The sequence below is a fragment of the Mesoplodon mirus genome, assembly GCF_964341445.2.
Source record: "Mesoplodon mirus genome assembly, chromosome: 10".
NCBI classification, from domain to species: Eukaryota; Metazoa; Chordata; class Mammalia; order Artiodactyla; family Ziphiidae; genus Mesoplodon; species Mesoplodon mirus.
Window position 1 is genome coordinate 66,380,259 of NC_138986.1, and position 17,173 is coordinate 66,397,431.

Genomic DNA, 17,173 nt, shown 5'->3' on the forward strand with positions numbered 1-17,173 from the left:
GGAAAAAAGTTGACAATCTCTGTTCTAGAGCAATGGCAAATACCACAAAAAGCAGAAGACAATAATGGAAACTAAATTATTGATGTTATCATTGTTTATGAAACAAATGACACCTGAAGCCTGTTCTAGCTCTTAGCTTCCCACTTAACTAAGCCAATAAATCCTCTTTATTGTTTAAGCAATGTTACCTTGAGTTTCCTGTTACTCATCACAAAAGTCCTATTAACAGATAAAATATGGAACTCTTTCTCTGAGGTATTATATTGACACATGGCAGTGCAACAGAATATTAAAGTGAAACTGTTTTAGTCTGCTTCTGCTAAGCCTCCATGAAAATAAGTGCCAGATACCTTCATATCCCAAATGAGCAAAGTAAGATGAGAATCCCACTTACAACACGCAAAGAGATGGTGAGAAATGGATTTCAAAACTCTTTGCCCTCATCCCCTGGGTACTATAAAAGGGTTAAAACTGAAGACAGAGTTGAAGGTTAGAGAGTAGTTATTAGGACACTGACATGAGGATGGGTGGTGGAGAGTCCTCAAACTGGGAGGGAATTCAAGGAGACCAGTTAAGTAGCCTGATGTGTATCTCTGGAAATTTGTGGCGATGCAATCGACTAGTGACTGAAGTTGGCATGAAATTGCGAGGTTCAAGCTTCCATCTGTAACTCGTGAAAGTTAAAGAAGTTAAAAGGAATACAAAGTCAAAACTGAAGTAAACTGAGACAAATTCTCCTTCCTCATTTCTCTGGATTCAAACTACATTGCTTAGGATTCTTTGATTGCAAGTGACAAAAATATAGGTTGAATCAGCTTAAATGAAAAACGGTAATTTATCGGCTCATAAAGTCGAAGCACAGAATGGGAGGGGTAGATTGGACCTTGGGGATGACTAGAGCCAGAGACATAAGCAGGGCTGAGAGCTGGGACTTTATTATCAGAAGGTAGTGAAGAGGTGCCAGATAGGAAGGAAGGAAGGAAGGAAGGAAGGGAGGGAGGGAGGGAGGGAGGAAGGAAGGGGGGAAGGAAGGAAGGAAGAAAATCTGCAAGCAAATAGGACAAAATTGATTTTAGATTACTGTCAATATCAGAAGTCCAAATCAGTGCATAAAACACAGAAGAAGTACAGTATTGGGGTAGATGTTCAAGATCATGTAGGAAATTCACTTTGAAATGCACCCAACAAAATAAGACAGATGTATGAGTGGATGGATAGACAGACACATGATAAAACAGGTATAGTAAAATGTTAATGATAGCATCTTGGTGGTAAGTATATAGGTGTTTACTGTAAAATTCTTTCAACTTTTCTGTATATTTGATATTTTTCTTAACAAAATTTGGGGGGCGGGGAAATCAAGCATAACAGCATCATGGCTGTAGTGATTAGTCCCTTATCAGCAGGATTCTAGTCCTAAACTGAAGGTATAGAAAACAGATCTTTCACTCCAGGGAAAGTGAGGACTGGCAAAACCTATTCATTCAGCTAGAACATATAACAAATATTTCTTGAATTCCCACCTGGTAGCACCCATTGTATTAAGATCAAAGTGTTAAAAAGAGAAATTAGATATGACCTGCAGAGTGAAAGGACAAGGTTAAGAGGTGACCATCCTAGTTTGGGAATTTGAGTAAAAAAATGACAGGTAAAAATGGTTATCCCACTGATTTAATATGCTTCTATTTGGTTACTAGTGCACTAAGCATCACTTCACATGTAGAAATAAAGCTCTGATTTCTCACTTGGACAACTGAGTAGATGATGGAATCCTTCATGGAGACAGAAAATGCACACGGAAGAATATATCTGTGGTGGGTAATAACTTCTGAATTCACTTTTGGAATCTTGAAGTTTGGGTGCTTATGTTACATCTAAATAGAGATGCCCAATAGGTCTGGAATTCAGGAAAAATTTGAACAGTGGGAGAAATGGGGAGCTATCATCATAAAAGTGGTCAAGACCCTGGGTAAGATCATCCAGAGATCGTGCTTTGAGAAGAAATTATTCTTTCTTTCATTCTCTTACCCGTTCACCAAACTATCCTTGAGTGTTACTAAAACTACAAAAAATGACAGAATGTTTTCCAGGAGTTCATAACTTCTTAATTGCCAAATTCCATGACCTATTTGCAATCCCAAATGAGTTAAACTTACTTCTGTGCAGCATTTATTTGGTTGGCTATTTCTTAACTGAAAAGGTCTCCTACAGTGATATTCCGATCACCATTCCCCCACTTTTTTGCCTATTCCTTTTCGGTCTCATACTGAGACTTAGAATTTGACATTCCCAGGGTTTCATCCTTGGTCCTTAAACCTTCATCTCTAACTCCAATTTTCCCAGTTAGGCTTCAGGTCAAACTGACTAAAGTTTAACAGCTAGTTTAAAACTAAAAATTGTGTTGATAGTATTGATGCAACACCGGCATTACTTTCCGCCTTATAGATATTAGGACTTAGGTTCTACTAGCCTGTGAGAATCGTAATTGTTTTACTCTGAGCCTATTTTCTCACGTCCTGAAAATGGCAACAAAAATATTTAACTTGCAAGGCTACTGTTAATGATTAAACTATAAATGTAAAGCATCCAGCACAGTGTTCTGCACTCCGACATGTACCATTAACACACCCCATAAATTCAGATGAACGACAAATTATGCCAAATTATAAGTATCTACCTTACCTAATATTAACTTCTGTTCGTGAGGCTACATAGTGTTAATCAGGTTACATGCGCTCGCTCGCTGTGTATTATTTTCTTTAGAATCTCTCATAGCATCAGGGACTGGCTCAAAGTAACAGTAGCAACCGCTTCCTTCCAAACACATTGAGGGAAACACATTTTCCAAGGCTTTTTAAGAAATAGTTCAGTTTACCTTAGGGGTGAAACTGAAAAGTAAGCTTCGTCACAAAAACTCAAGCCAACACTACCGTCCGTCTGCAGGTCTCTGAGGGAAGAGGGAGCGGGGTCACAACATAGTTCACGAAGCAGAGTACAAACCGAAGGTTTTATCTTTCCCGCTGGTTCCTAGTGGACCAACCATACTGATAGTCCATCGTGCTCTGCGTCACTTCCGCTCGCGCGTTTTAATTACGTCACGCGCCAGCTCTCGCGGTATCTTCCGGTTGCTGAGGCCCTTTAACAAAGGTCTCGCGAAATTTGTCCAACGGGTCCAAGCTAGCCTCTCACCCTCCCCCACCCCACCCCCAACCCGTCTTTCCTTTCTCAGTCTCTGTCACCATACTCTCTCCTGCCCTCCCTTGAGCTCACCGCCCACCTCTGGTTTCCGATTTTAGGCCGGAACCGGAAGTTTGGTGGGCGGGGCCCGGCGGAGGAAAACGCAGCGGAGCCGGAGCCGGGACTCGGCTGTGGCCGCAGCCCCTGTCCCCGCCACGGACCGCCGTGGCTCCAGGTTGAAGGTCGGTCCGGAGGCGGGTGGGCGCGGGTCTCCCCCGGACTGTCCGGGCCGCAACCTTCCCTGGCCCCCCGGGTTCCGCAAGGGATCATGTCTACAGCCTCCGCCGCTTCTTCGTCCTCCTCGTCTTCCGCCGGTGAGATGATCGAAGCCCCCTCCCAAGTCCTCAACTTTGAAGAGATCGACTACAAGGAGATCGAGGTGGAAGAGGTAAGCGAGGCCCGGCACCGAGCCTCCGGCCCGGCCCCGGCCCATCCAGGTCTCTTCCCGGTCCCGACACTTAAGGCGCCTCCTTGACCCCTCTGTTTCGCGGGGTCCACCCGGGTGTCCCCACACTCCACGGGGAACGGGTGTAAAGGGGACTCTCCGCGTTCACCTGCTCCGGTGTAGCTCTCTTTTTTCCTCACTTCGGCACTCTTGAGTTTGAATTTGATATTCCGGTGCCTGGATTTGGGTCATCTCAAACAGAGAAGGATGAACTGGTGCGGTCGTGTGGTCCACCAGTTCTCGAACCTGTTCAGTAGTAAAATTCATCAAAGACCATGGCCGTTTTGGAGTTTTGGTTCTCTAAGGCATAGTGTTGTTAAGGGCCAAGGATTTTATTGTGTTCGACTTCCAGCTCAGCGCCTGGCGCCCAGTGGGTGTTCTATGGATGCTTGATAAATTAATACATCCCCAGGTCTAACACAGTTTTTCCCCGAGTACGGAATGGTTCTCAGCTTAGCCGATTCCATAGAGCAGTAGTCGTAATACTAAATGTTTTGCCTTCAATTAGACTACTTTAGGTTAATTTCACCTTTAGTACTGTAGACTGCTACACGATGAAAAGATGTTTCAAGTAGCATATTCTGAAGAGATAACTAATGATTTCGGTGACAACCAGAATATATCAGACCAAAAATCGCTGTTAGAAAACCCGAATCCGTTCTTTATTCTGCAATAAATTAAATTATTTTAGAGCAAAGTAATAATGTGCCATTAATACACTGCTTCTTTCCGAATTCACAGATTGGTTGTAAAGTCCACAAAATTTAGAAAAGTAAAATCTGTATATATGTAAAGATACACTTTAGAAAGTGTTAAAACTTTGGTTGAAAATTGTATCTATTATTTACCATTTGTTTATCATTTTTAAAATGTACTAAGCACCTCACATTACATACACCAAAAAGAACCCCGTATGTCCTATATTACAGACTCTCAATTACCTCTACTTTAAAAATTCAAAATTATTTTTAGGTGGTGGCAAGCTAAAAGTAGTGAGATAATTATCCTTCAACAAATAATTTTTTTCTATGCATGTTTTGGAAGAATAATGGATTCTTTAATCATATTTTTACTTGAATAAAATAACATTAAAGGTCACTGAAAACAACCTCATTTTACAAGATAGTGTAAGTGGGAAGAGCAAAGCCTTTGGAAGGAGTTAGATGAAGGTTCAGTATATCAGCTATGCCACTTATTAGCTGTATGATTTGGAGCAAGTCTCCTGACTAACCTTGTTGAGCTTTCATTTCCTTAACTATAAAATAGGGATAATAATTTCTATTTCACTTTATTTGTATAACAGATTTTATTAGGTAATACATGCAAAACACCCAACACTGCCTGACACACATTACTAGGAAACTGAGTTACAGAGAGGAACAGTGACCTGCTTTAAGGTCACATGGCTAAAAGAAGGACCCATAGTTTGGAAAGAGGGGGGAATGTGTGTGTGTGTGTGTGTGTGTGTGTGTGTGTGTTCTATTGAGGCTATGATAAATTCCTTTTTAAGAATTAGATAGTTGATCCAGCTTTCATGGCTAACATTCTTTTTTAAGAATGAAAATTTGGTGAGTCAGTATAAAAGAATTACAGTTTTTAAATAAGCATTTATGTCTGCTCTGTGGTGAACTGCTATGCTTGTAGACTACAGATTGTCATATAATAATAACTTGTACTTCACGGTCTTCCAAATGCTTTCACAGACTTACATCATTTGGTTTTTACCACCTTAGTTTTTCCACACTACTTTCTAAAGCATTTTACATTCTTGGTTACTAAGGTGTCATTTATCATTTTACTGCTCTTCCTCCGAAGCCACTTAACTTCTGACTGAGGTTCTGTTTCCAAAGACCCTTCCTTCAGTTTAGATGATGTTTCAACTTTTCTTTGGTATTTTTAGGACATTCCTGAGGAGTAAATTTTTGTTTGTAGCTGAAGTTTTCTAATGTCAGGCAGTCATCTAATTTTATTCTTCTCACTTTTTTATTACACAGTTTAATTTCATGTTAAAGATTGAATTTAGACTTTTCTAATGTTAAAACTGTTACATAATTTTCATCATATTTATTTTCACATTAAAACAGTGTTATATAATCTAGGGTGCACGGCACTCAGTAACTATTTCTTAACTTAGATTCTGCTTCTAGCTTAAAATCATGAATAAGAGAACAGAGAAAGGTGACTAAAAACAAAAAGTATTTTATGTTGCTTTCAGTATTTTATGTGGTACCAATATATTGCATATAAATAAAGAAAATCATATTCTATTTCTCAAATAAGTGTAAATGAATCAGCATTATATCGATTCAGTTGGAAACTATGTAAGAAAAATACTCCAACCATAGGCCAAATATGCACTCATTTCGTAGGTGCATATTTTTAAGGCATCAGCTGATTTTACACCTTACATTTCTAATATCTCTACTATCATGACTCAGTAATATCAGCGTGGAACTTCCTAAATTCAATTCTGATATCAAATTATGTCAGGTCTCAGCATCAGAAACCTATGTAGGTACTTTTTTTTTTTAAGTCATTTAGTTTTTGTCATTGTGGATCTGAGTGTAGAGACTGTTGGAATAAATTGTGAGGTATGCACATTGTGGACTAGCTTGCAAGAAGTGGTGAAGGCAGTGTGGTGTGGTAAAAAAGTGTACCCAGTAGGCTGGGTGTTTAGAAAATGTCGATGCCATACGGATTTTGCCATAATGTGTTTCATTAACTTTGAGCAAGTCACCTTATTTTTCTGGGCCTCTGATTTCTCATGTAAAATAAGAGATTGAACAAGATCATTTAAGGTCTCTTCCAGTTCTAAAATGAAAACACATTATTGTTTGCAGTATTTATGCAGTGTTTCCACAGTAAGCTTTAAGGACAATGATCATGATCTCTTGTGGACTGTAGTTTGTGACTAACGAATCCTGGTTAAATAGGGCAAATGATACCCCCATTTTACAGATATTGACAAATGATCATAGAGTTTGATTTGCCAGAAGCCTCGTGTCTAAGTAAATGGTAGAGCCAGGAAATGAATTTGCAGTTTCTCACTCCTGAGTCATTTGCTCTTTCCATTTGGATTTACGGGGTCACTTTGGTTCTTTCTGAAGTACTCTGTAACCAAACCTTATTGTAAGAATGGGGAAACAAAATACTGATTTCCTTTATAATAGTTGGTCTTGAGCATTTAATGAACAGTGTCTTCTGTGGATAATACTGCTAAGATTATGGAAGATGAACAGAAGGATCCTAGGATTCTCTCCTTAAAAACTTTGACTTACTGTGAGACTAGATTTTCAGGACCACAAATTTAAAACTATGAATGTAATGTAAATTGAGCACTTAACCCATAATTTGAAAGTAGAGTTTATCACAGAAGGCTCCATTGAGTGGGAAAGATTTTGAAACTACATTTTGAATCAAGTACGCATCAGAGATTGGGAAAGATACTAAGATGAATTTTCTTTGCAATTGTTCCTCTGCCTCGAATGCTCTTTCCCCCAGAACTTCAAATGGCAGACTCCTTCTCACCATTCAAGTCCCACTTCAAATGCTACTTCCTTAGAGAAGCCTTCCCTGAGCAACCTAGATCTTTGTCATTTTTGTTATCCTTCATGGCACTTACCAGTAACCAAAATTATATATCCGCCCAGCAAAGTTTAACCTGTCTTATTCCGACTTGTAACTCCAATGCCTAGCATCTAAAGGTTTTCTATAAATAGTTGCTGAGTGAGTAAATGAAGTTACCACAGCATAATCATGAGAATTTTAGTGTCCATCTGGTTCTCTTATATGGTCTGGTTCTTTTATGTGATATAACCAGAGGTTAAGATAAGTTAGTGATTCAGCTAAAGTAGCATTTACACTAAAAATAAAATCTGATTCTCTTTGCAAATGTTGATTCCATTACAATCCATTATACCTAGCAAATACTTTGGTTTAGCCAGGGGTAAAAGACGCTGCAAAGAGTGAGGTGCTGAGAGTAAGCCATGTATTGGTGGGCCTTTACTAAAATGCTAAAAAGACCGTATTTAGTATGGTTGCTTTTTAAAGGGGAGACCCACAGTGTTGATGTCAAGAATAGCATATGGGCAAGGCACATATAATCATTGCAGCATTTATATCTTATTAAGCTTCATTATGGAGACATGCAAAGATTTTGTTTTAAAGGGAAATACAGGAAGAACTTTGGTAGTGATGTACATTTTGTAATTTTACGTTAAAGTATATGGGCAACTGAAAACAGAATACCTAACTTAGAGTGGCCTGAATAAACTGATTCTATAGATTTGTTAGTCAGTATTAATATTATGAACATCTAAAATTATTAATAAGCTCTTCCATGTGAAGCTTAGTAATTACTGTATTCAGTAGGAATCTGTAATTGTTATCTCAGTGAAGAGGTAGCCACAGCGGTAACTTTTATATTGTGCGTGTGTAGCTTAAAATATGACACGGGCATATTATTTGAAAGAAGGGCCTATTAAACAGGTTGGATGTCTTATGGCTGGTTTTAAAAGACTGCATGAAAAAGTCAAAAGAAAGTTTGCATAATCAAAGCTTTACTTTTATGTTATCAAGTCTGTCTTGTCAGCAGATGGCAGTTCTACTCTGCCACAGTTTATTAATAGATATTGAAGTTCTGAAATAGTTGGAGGCTCCAAGTTCTAACTAATAAATGTTAAAATCTATGCTTGTTCTGTCATGTTCCAAATTTCTAGCCAGAGTAGTGGCAGCACAGCCAGGGTCCATTCACATAGACCACAGAACAGGGCCAAAGCAAACTGACAGCTACAGTCACTGAACTAAAAATAATGTGAATTGGGCACAATTAAGAGTTATTTCATAGTAAATTAAGAGCACACATGCTTTTCCATGTAGTTTTAGTTTAGGTGGTTTTTTGTTTTTAAAAACCTGACTTGAATAAAGGAATGGAGTAGTCTTCTGTCTTAAAGAAATTAGTTTTTAAAGGAGTTGCTTTCTTTAAACACATACACCAATTTCTGATTTTGGGTTTTGTGCCTTTTAATACTAATTGCATGGAAATATTCTATAATCATCTCTCTCATTCTTCTGTACTTTTTATTAAGAAACTAAATTTAAATCTGCTTTATTACATGAGACTGAAGTTGTGGACCCAAAACCATGAGGGCTAAACCATAGGGGGAGAGCTACATATAATAAGAGAATTAATCTGAGAACATTTTAATTTAGAAAACATTCATAAATTCAGAAGGAAATATTTCTAAATTGATTTCCCTTTTAAAACCAAAGTTCTCTTTGCGTTCCTCTGTTCTGTTTTTACAGCTGAGGGATTGTGAAAAATATCTGAAATATTTATTTCTGGGTTCACCATTTTGGATGGATGTGTGTGTTGGAGGGGATACTTGTAATTTGGATGTGGACCATTTTTTACACTCTTGGTGAAAACTGATCTTTGGGGAAAGCTGTCAGTTCAAACTAATTGTTAATGATAATATGTCAAAGAACCTTACTAAGATACGAATGCAATCCAAAAAGCATATTTGATTGTGAACTTGAATTAGAAATTTGGTAGTAAGTAAAAAGTGACTTCCTTTCAGTGTTTTGTGGTTTGAATATTAGTTTTTTCATTGTTTACCTGAGTTGCCATTGTGTCGCAGTTTGCCATCTGTGCCCCTCTTTTCTCTTGATCTACCATGTGTCAGGAAAAACACTAGGTTGCTCACAAGAATTCTCCTTTTCCTTTCTTCCTGCCCAAGATGTCATGTCCATATTATTTATGGAAAACTTCAGCAAGAGAGGGCTCTCTGGTCTGTGTCATGGTTTCCAGTGAGGTGTCCTGTCTCACTGTTAATTATGGTTTTAATATAACCTAATACAGTAATTCTCAAATATCACAATCATCTGAAGGGCTTGTTCAAGCACAGATTTCTGGGCCCGACTCTCAGACTCAGTAACTCTGGGTGGGAACCTGAGAATTACATCGTCTCAAATTTCCAGGCAATGCAGATGCTTCCGGCCCAGAGACCACACTTAGAGAGCCATTGGCTTAATGCTTTTGCTGTTTTTATGTCTGCTTTCTTCTTGAAACTCTCTTTTTTTGGCTTCTTGTGGCACTTTCCGGGTTTGCCTGCTACCTTATTGACTGCTGCATCTCAATTTTTGCTTGTTCCTTCTCCTCTGTGTTCTAAATGTTGAAGTGCTTCAAAGCTCAGTTCTGGGACCCCAGTATTTACATGTTATTTTTTGGTCACAGCACCCAGTTGATTGACTAGAAGTACCAGCTAAATGCTGATGACTCTCCCAAGTTTTCATCTCCTGCCTGACTTCTCCCTGACTCATGTTTCCACTTCTTTCTTGATATCTCCGCTCAGATATCTAATAGGCATCTTAAGCTTTATATGACTAAATCAGAACTCTGTGCTGTTAAAAAAAAGAAAGAAAATCTGCTTGCTCCAGTGTTTCTTATCCTTCATTAAACTGGTGCTGAGTCTAGACGTTATCCTTGATTCATCTCTTTTCCTGTCCACCTGTCCTGCCTGCATGCAGATCATCAGCAAGCTCTTTTGACTTTACCTCTAAAACCTATCCCAGATCTGCCCATTTTTCTGCACTACCGTCAACCTTGTCCTCAAAGCTCTTCTCTTTTGCTTGGGCTGCTTTTACAGCCTCTACCTGGTCTCTCTTTGTATATACGCTAGCTTCCCTACAATCCATTCTTCACACTAGAGCCAGAATGATTTTTTTTTTAATGCAAAATCATGTCACATTCCTCCTTAAATTCCTCTAATTGCTTCCCATTACTTAGACTGAAATCCAAACTCCTTTTCATGGTGCCAAGAGCCGTTCAGGATCCAGAGTCTGCCTGTATCTCCAGCTTTATCTTTTTTTTTTTTTTAACATCTTTATTGGAGTATAATTGCTTTACAATGGTGTGTTAGTTTCTGCTTTATAACAAAATGAATCAGTTATACGTATACATATATCCCCATATCTCTTCCCTCTTGCATCTCCCTCCCTCCCACCCTCCCTATCCCACCGCTCTAGGTGGTCACAAAGCACCGAGCTGATCTCCCTGTGCTATGCAGCTGCTTCCCACTAGCTATCTATTTTACATTTGGTAGTGTATATATGTCCATGCTATCTCTACCTTTATCTTGCATCACTCTTCCCTTTTCCCACTCACACCAAACACTCCAAGTATTCCTCTAGTATCACCTTTCTCAGTGAGGCCTTGCAGGACTATCCTGTTTAAAACTGGGGTGGGGGTAGTGAACGCACATGTACACACACACACACACACAATTATGCTGCTTTTCTTCTTAGTGCACTTATTAGTTTCTAAAATATATCTTTTTTTTTAAATAAATCTTGATTCCTCTTTATGTGTCTCCCTCCACGAGAATATAAGTAGTTAGAGCAAGGATTTTGGTTTGGTTTGTTCCCTTCTTTATCTGGAATGCATAGGATAATGCCTAGTCTATAGATGGGGTTCAAATATTGTTGAATAGGAAATGAGGGTTTTTTTTTTTCCCCTTTAGGGCCTTTACATTAGTTGTTTCTTCTTCTTTGCTTGGTTCCATGTGTCATTCAAATATCAAGTTAGTAACCTCCTTAGATGGCATTTCATACTATGCAGCCATAAGTTTCACCAGTCTCTTTGTCACATTATTCAATTTTTTGGTTTTCTACACAGCATTTATTTTACAAGCTGATATTTTTCTTATTCATCTTTTTTTTTTTTTTTTTTGCGGTACGTGGGCCTCTCACTGCTGTGGCCTCTCCCGTTGCAGAGCACAGGCTCCGGACATGCAGGCTCAGCGGCCATGGCGCATGGGCCCAGCTGCTCTGCGGCATGTGGGATCTTCCCGGACCGGGGCACGAACCCGTGTCCCCTGTACCGGCAGGCGGACTCTCAACCACTGTGCCACCAGGGAAGCCCTATCTTATTCATCTTTTTGTCTATTGACTGTCTTTTCTTTCCTCTCCCCACCCCCCTTAAATTGAAAGTACATTCCTCATAGATCAGGGCCTTTGTCTTATTTACAGCTGTATCTCTTGTATCCCAGATGGTAGCTGGATATAGTAGACATTCAAGAAATATTGGTTTAAGGAGTAAAGAAATGAAGTTCATCATTCTCTTGGCATTAGCCTCACTTCACCCCTCAAAAGCAGGAGATCTTACCCATTTTTCCCTGCTTGCTGACTAGGCCTTCCCCTTTGGCTTTCATTGATCCTCTGAAATTCAGCTGAGCTCTGCATTTAGCTCCCTGTATTTGAGCTGTCTACCATCCAACAGCCTCCTTCCTGCAGTCAGAAGACTCTTCAGTTTCCAGTTACCTTGTTTTTCTCTTGGCAAGAGTTTTTCTGTATCATTTCCCTGTACTGTCGGGGCTGAGAGAACCTGGGTAGGGCCTCCCTCTGACTGTCTCCCTTGCCACACTTACTCATTTGCAGCTTCCCATGTTGGCAAAGCGTATCCTGTGAGGCTGCTTCCTCCTGGGGATCTCAGTGAGAAGTTGGGAGGGAGGGGGCGCGGGAATAGGTCTTTCCTGCCCTTGAAGCCCTAAGTCTGTCCTGAAAGCCGCCATCATGGACTCTCACCTTTGGCTCTCTTCAGCCGGAAGTGTCTTTTTAAAAAATCTCAATGCTGTTGTTTTGTCTTGAATTTATTTCTCTACCTCATTTTCATCCCACAAAGGCAGGAATCGTTTTTATATTTTTTTCTTTCACTCCTAATATTTATGCCATTTGAAAAAATGAGAAGTCACAGTTTGATTCTGTGATATGGTGATTTATAAGAAATAGGTACTTGGTCATTCAAATGATCAAAATATATTTCTCATATATATATTTGGTCTTTGTCTACAGTTCCTGGCTCACAGCTCCCCAAACACTCTGATTTTCATAAGTGAAGAGAGGGATAAAGATGTCTCAAGGTTAATTTTGGACCACACCTAAGGATGGGGCTGGTTGCCAGGAGAACCAAGGATGTGATTAGAGGGTTGGAACTTTCAGTCCCACCGCTCTGACCCCTGGGGAGAGGAGAAGGGCTGGCCCTGTAATAAAGCTCCATATAAACCCAGAAGGACAGGGTTCAGAGAGCTTCCAGGTTGGTGAACACGTGAGGATTGGGGGAAAGTGGGGCACAGAGAGGGCATGGAAGCTCCGTGCCCTTTCCGCTTACCTTGCCCCGCTGTTCCTGAGTTATATCCTTGTGTAGTAAACTGGTAATCTAGTAAATAAAGTGTTCGAGTTCTGTGAACCACTTGAGCAAATTAATCAAACCCAAGGGAGGGGGTCATTGGTACCTCCAGTCTATAGCCGGTTGATGAGAAGCACAGGTGATAGATAACCTGGCTTGTGACTGGCCTCTCAAGGGGGAGGGGTTGCACCCTGGTAGAACTGAGCCCTTAACCTGTGGGATCTGATGCTCTCTCCAGGTGGATAATGTCAGAATTGAGCTGAATGGTAGGATGTCCAGCTGGTATCTGAGAATTGCTTGGGAGTGTGGGGAAACCCCCCTCCACACATTGGAGCTGGTGATCAGAGTCATTAGATACACAGAAATATAATTCGTGAAGCATTGACTCTGTGCCTCTAACCTTTGAATTCACAGCAGTTATTTTTTCTATCATGTATTTCAGTTTATGTGTACAACCTTGGGCATCTTGGACTTACTTTATTATCATTTTAGATCTGTTGTTTCACCATACATGTGAAATATAATATGGCCCTAATGTGAGTGGAGGCTTCTTAAGTACATGGACTCTCATCTTACATGAATATGCCTGTTTGTATTTCAGACAGTTCAAAAAATTGCTTTCTTAAACAAAAGGGAGGAAGCTTATCATGTCCTTGCTTGCCCACATTTTTTTACCATAGTTTTACGTTGTAAACTCAGTCAGCCATCATCTCAGCTCTAGGTGGCATTTGTGCATCACAATTAGTCATGCACACCTTACACAGTTTTTACAACAGATGTATGATCCACAAATGCAATGTTTGGAATCCCTGCAGGGACATTTCTGAGAATAGGAAAATGAAACAAGAGGAGACCTACCGAGTACCAGTTGCTTTGATGTATTTGTAAATATATAATTGAAGAATATATTAAATTACTTCACAATCATTATTTCATAGTAATATCAATAAGTTGGCTGGTCTCCATCCATGCTTTCTTAGCCGACATTGTCATAAAGTTGAAATTCATTTTAGGACCTGTTTGCTATTCATCGTGGTTAATTGTGAGAGAAATGAGGAATATAGCTCCTGAAACTGATTCATACCCAACTCCAGGCACTTATTATTCTTGTGTAGCATTGAAGAAAATGCCTGGTTTTTACGTTTGAACACTATAGATATTCGCTGAGGAAAATGTAAGCATCTCCCTTTTACTGTTGAGAAAGCAGAAGCTCAAAGACATTAACTTGCCCAGTATTGGTAGCTAATAGGCAGACAGAACCTACATTTAAACTCAAGTCTGTTAGGTTCCAGATCCTAGGTGTGCTTTTTCTATTATTCTGATGGTACCAGGTTTAACCAATAACCATTCATGTTAAAGTAAATGAATGACAGGTCCAAATAACTGACGTTGGTTCCTTTCCCTCATGAGAGGTGTGGAGGAGGGCTAGAGCCTAAGCAGGAGGTCCCTGAGCACCCAGGGCTAGGAATGGAAAAAGGGAGAGTCACTAAAGGAAAGACAGCCCAGTTTCTTTTAAGTTAATGACATACACAGGCTGAATATAGAGTGAACTGGTTATTACATACTCTAGGCTTCAAATCCTGGCTTCTCTGACCCTGTGATCTTGGGCAACTTGCAACCGTCTGACTCAGTTTACTACTTACCTTAATGGAGGAGGATTAAATGTGTTAATGCATGAAAGCACATAGACTAGTACCTGGCACATGATAGGCATTCAATAATGTTAACCATTTGGGTAGTTTTATACATTAAGCAACATGAGAAATGTCCATACTGCTTTGTGTAATGTTGGAAGTGGAATTTGAGCTATGGCTAGAATGGCCATCCATCTCAGTTTACAACTACTGTCCTGGTAGTTATAAGCACCCTTTTTCTTACTCTACAAGGAGTCCCTATACATGTAAGTTTGCCTAAAGTGAAGACTCCTCCAAGAGAAGATATAACTGCTCCTTTCTGACATATAATACAGATATATGTGTACAAATCAGGATCTCTCACATTCTGGTGTTAGACTTCCTGGCATCAGACTGCACTTGCTCTTTACTAGCTACATAGCCTTGGGCAAGTTAGTTGATTTCTTTAAACCTAGGTGCTTCATCTGTAAAATGAAGATACCTCTAGTACCTGTCACCTAAGGTTGTGTAAATGATGTAATGTATGTAAAGCACTTAGCTTAGTGCCTACTATATAGAAAGTACATCATAAATCAGAGCTGTACAGGGAATTAGATTTTTTGCTTAAGGAAGTACTTAGATCTGTTGGAAGTTGAAAGATTGGAGTAGGTGGCACCTGACTAAGGTCATTTACAGTGATAATGTAGGATGATTTTGTTCTAACAAGTATCTAAAGCTGTTCTTTTGTTGTTGTTTTAATATTTTGGCAAATTTCAAACATTAATAAAAGTCGAATAGCCCGAGAGAGGAATGAATTCATGAGCTACCCATCAGCTTCAACAATAATACAACCTATTGGTCAATTTTTATTTTTAACTTTAAAAAATAATTTTAATGAGATATATTTTACATATCATAAAATTTACCCATTTGAAGTGTACAATGATTTGTACAAATTTGCTAAGTTGTACAAACATCACCAGAAATCAGTTTTCAAACATTTTCATCACCTTGGTGTAGGATTCCTCCTACCCATGTACAGTTAATCCCAGTTTCCACTCTTAGCCCCAAACAACCACTGATCTACTTTCTATCTCTAAAGATTTGCCTTTTCTGGACATTTTGTATAACTGGAATCATACAATATGTGATCTCTTGTGTCTGGCACCCGAGCGTAGTGTTTTTAAGGCTCATCCAGGTTGTAGCATGTATCAGTAGTTCATTCCATTTTCTTGACAAATAATATTCCATTGTATAGTATGATACTATGTTTTGTCTGTCCTTCACAGTGGCCAGTTTTTTATCATCTCTATTTTTATCCTTTCCCCTCCACTCCCTACCTCCACTGAAGTACTTAAAAGCTATTTTTTAATTTCATAAATATGAGAGCTTAAAACATTGATTACATGTTTCTGCTTTTTATTTATTTTTTTCCAAGCCATCTTCTCTCCATCCTCTCATTCATCTTGCCTGTTTTAATTTGTTTTCTGTCTCTAACAGTCTTTTTTGTTTGTTTTCAGTTTTGAGAATGAAGAGATGTCTAGACCATAAACTTTCAAAGATAGAGACAGTACATTTCATCATCTCCTCACTCAAATGAAAATTCATACCTGCTCAGTGGCAAATCCAGATCGTGATGATTTCTAAAAATCTTCTTTAATAAATCTTTCAGATTGGCTTCAGTGTTATGCATTAGGCTGTTACTTGTTTCTGATTCTTGTGAGTTTTTTTTTTTTAAGGTCGTTGGAAGAGGAGCTTTTGGAGTAGTATGCAAAGCTAAGTGGAGAGCAAAAGATGTTGCTATTAAACAAATAGAAAGTGAATCTGAGAGGAAAGCTTTTATTGTAGAGGTAAGTTGAAGTGTCATTTCCGTTGTGTAGTTCTTCACCTAAGATACTCTGTGAATTTAATATTATGAAAAAAAATGTTTCTCGGTTGTCATTTCTCTGTATACTTGAACATCAGCAGTTTGGTTGAACCAAAGGGAATGCCATAGGAACATTTTTTTCATTCACACTCTTAATTCTGATTAAAAATTAGGGGAAAAGAGACTTAGCTACATAAATGAACTCATCCCTGAATTAAAATACAATCTCTTCCGTGTAATTCAGATCTATTTCAAGGCACAGAATTTAAATTTTAAAATAGAAGAGAAATGGTAATCTCTCCCATTATCTAAAATTAAGAAGGGAAATTTTATGCATTCATTTTTGACTGAACATTTTTAGAAATTCGAACGAGATTATTTTAAGGAAAAACAATTTCAAATTGGTTTTTCTCATTTAGCACGAAAATTTACAACTCTCTTCTCTTACGTGTTTGATGATGGAGGAGAATTTGATAATCATGATATTATTGTATTACCAGCTTCATTCTTTTATGCTGTTTTATATATTAGATCACAGTATCTCAATAAATCAATGGTTTTATCACTTTTTAACTTCATTGGCCAATAGATGAGTGGTCTTTACCTTCTAAACCTTCTGAATTTATATCTGTGATTTTATTGAATTATAATTTCAATATATACTTCATGATACTTTTTAAAGTATAACATGAAGAAATGAGAACTTAGTTGTGAGATGAAGTGGATTTTTGTAATTAGTTGAATGAGTTGAGAAATGCTGATGAATGGTTTGATGTCATCATGAAGAAAGATGATCTATAGTAGTATGCTCCAGGAGTCTGGCTTTA

At 38.7% G+C, this 17,173-nt stretch overlaps 1 protein-coding gene and 1 long non-coding RNA gene across 3 annotated transcripts in view; one reads left to right on the forward strand and one right to left on the reverse strand.

Annotated features, from left to right (window-relative positions):
• The window catches only part of LOC309811098, a 62,237-nt gene extending 59,243 nt beyond the window's left edge, over positions 1-2,994 (reverse strand). The window contains exon 1 of the long non-coding RNA XR_014295102.1: positions 2,928-2,994. This is a non-coding gene — a long non-coding RNA (uncharacterized lncRNA). The remainder of the gene's footprint in view (positions 1-2,927) is intronic.
• A 265-nt stretch (positions 2,995-3,259) lies between these two features.
• MAP3K7 (mitogen-activated protein kinase kinase kinase 7) overlaps positions 3,260-17,173 on the forward strand; it is a 70,577-nt gene continuing 56,663 nt past the window's right edge. The window contains exons 1-2 of one of the 2 annotated variants that reach the window (XM_082634296.1): positions 3,260-3,625; positions 16,219-16,329. In XM_082634296.1, the coding sequence (XP_082490422.1) occupies positions 3,506-3,625; positions 16,219-16,329 (231 nt within the window). In that variant the 5' untranslated portion in view covers positions 3,260-3,505. The remainder of the gene's footprint in view (positions 3,626-16,218; positions 16,330-17,173) is intronic. The other variant, XM_082634297.1, reaches the window with a different exon arrangement.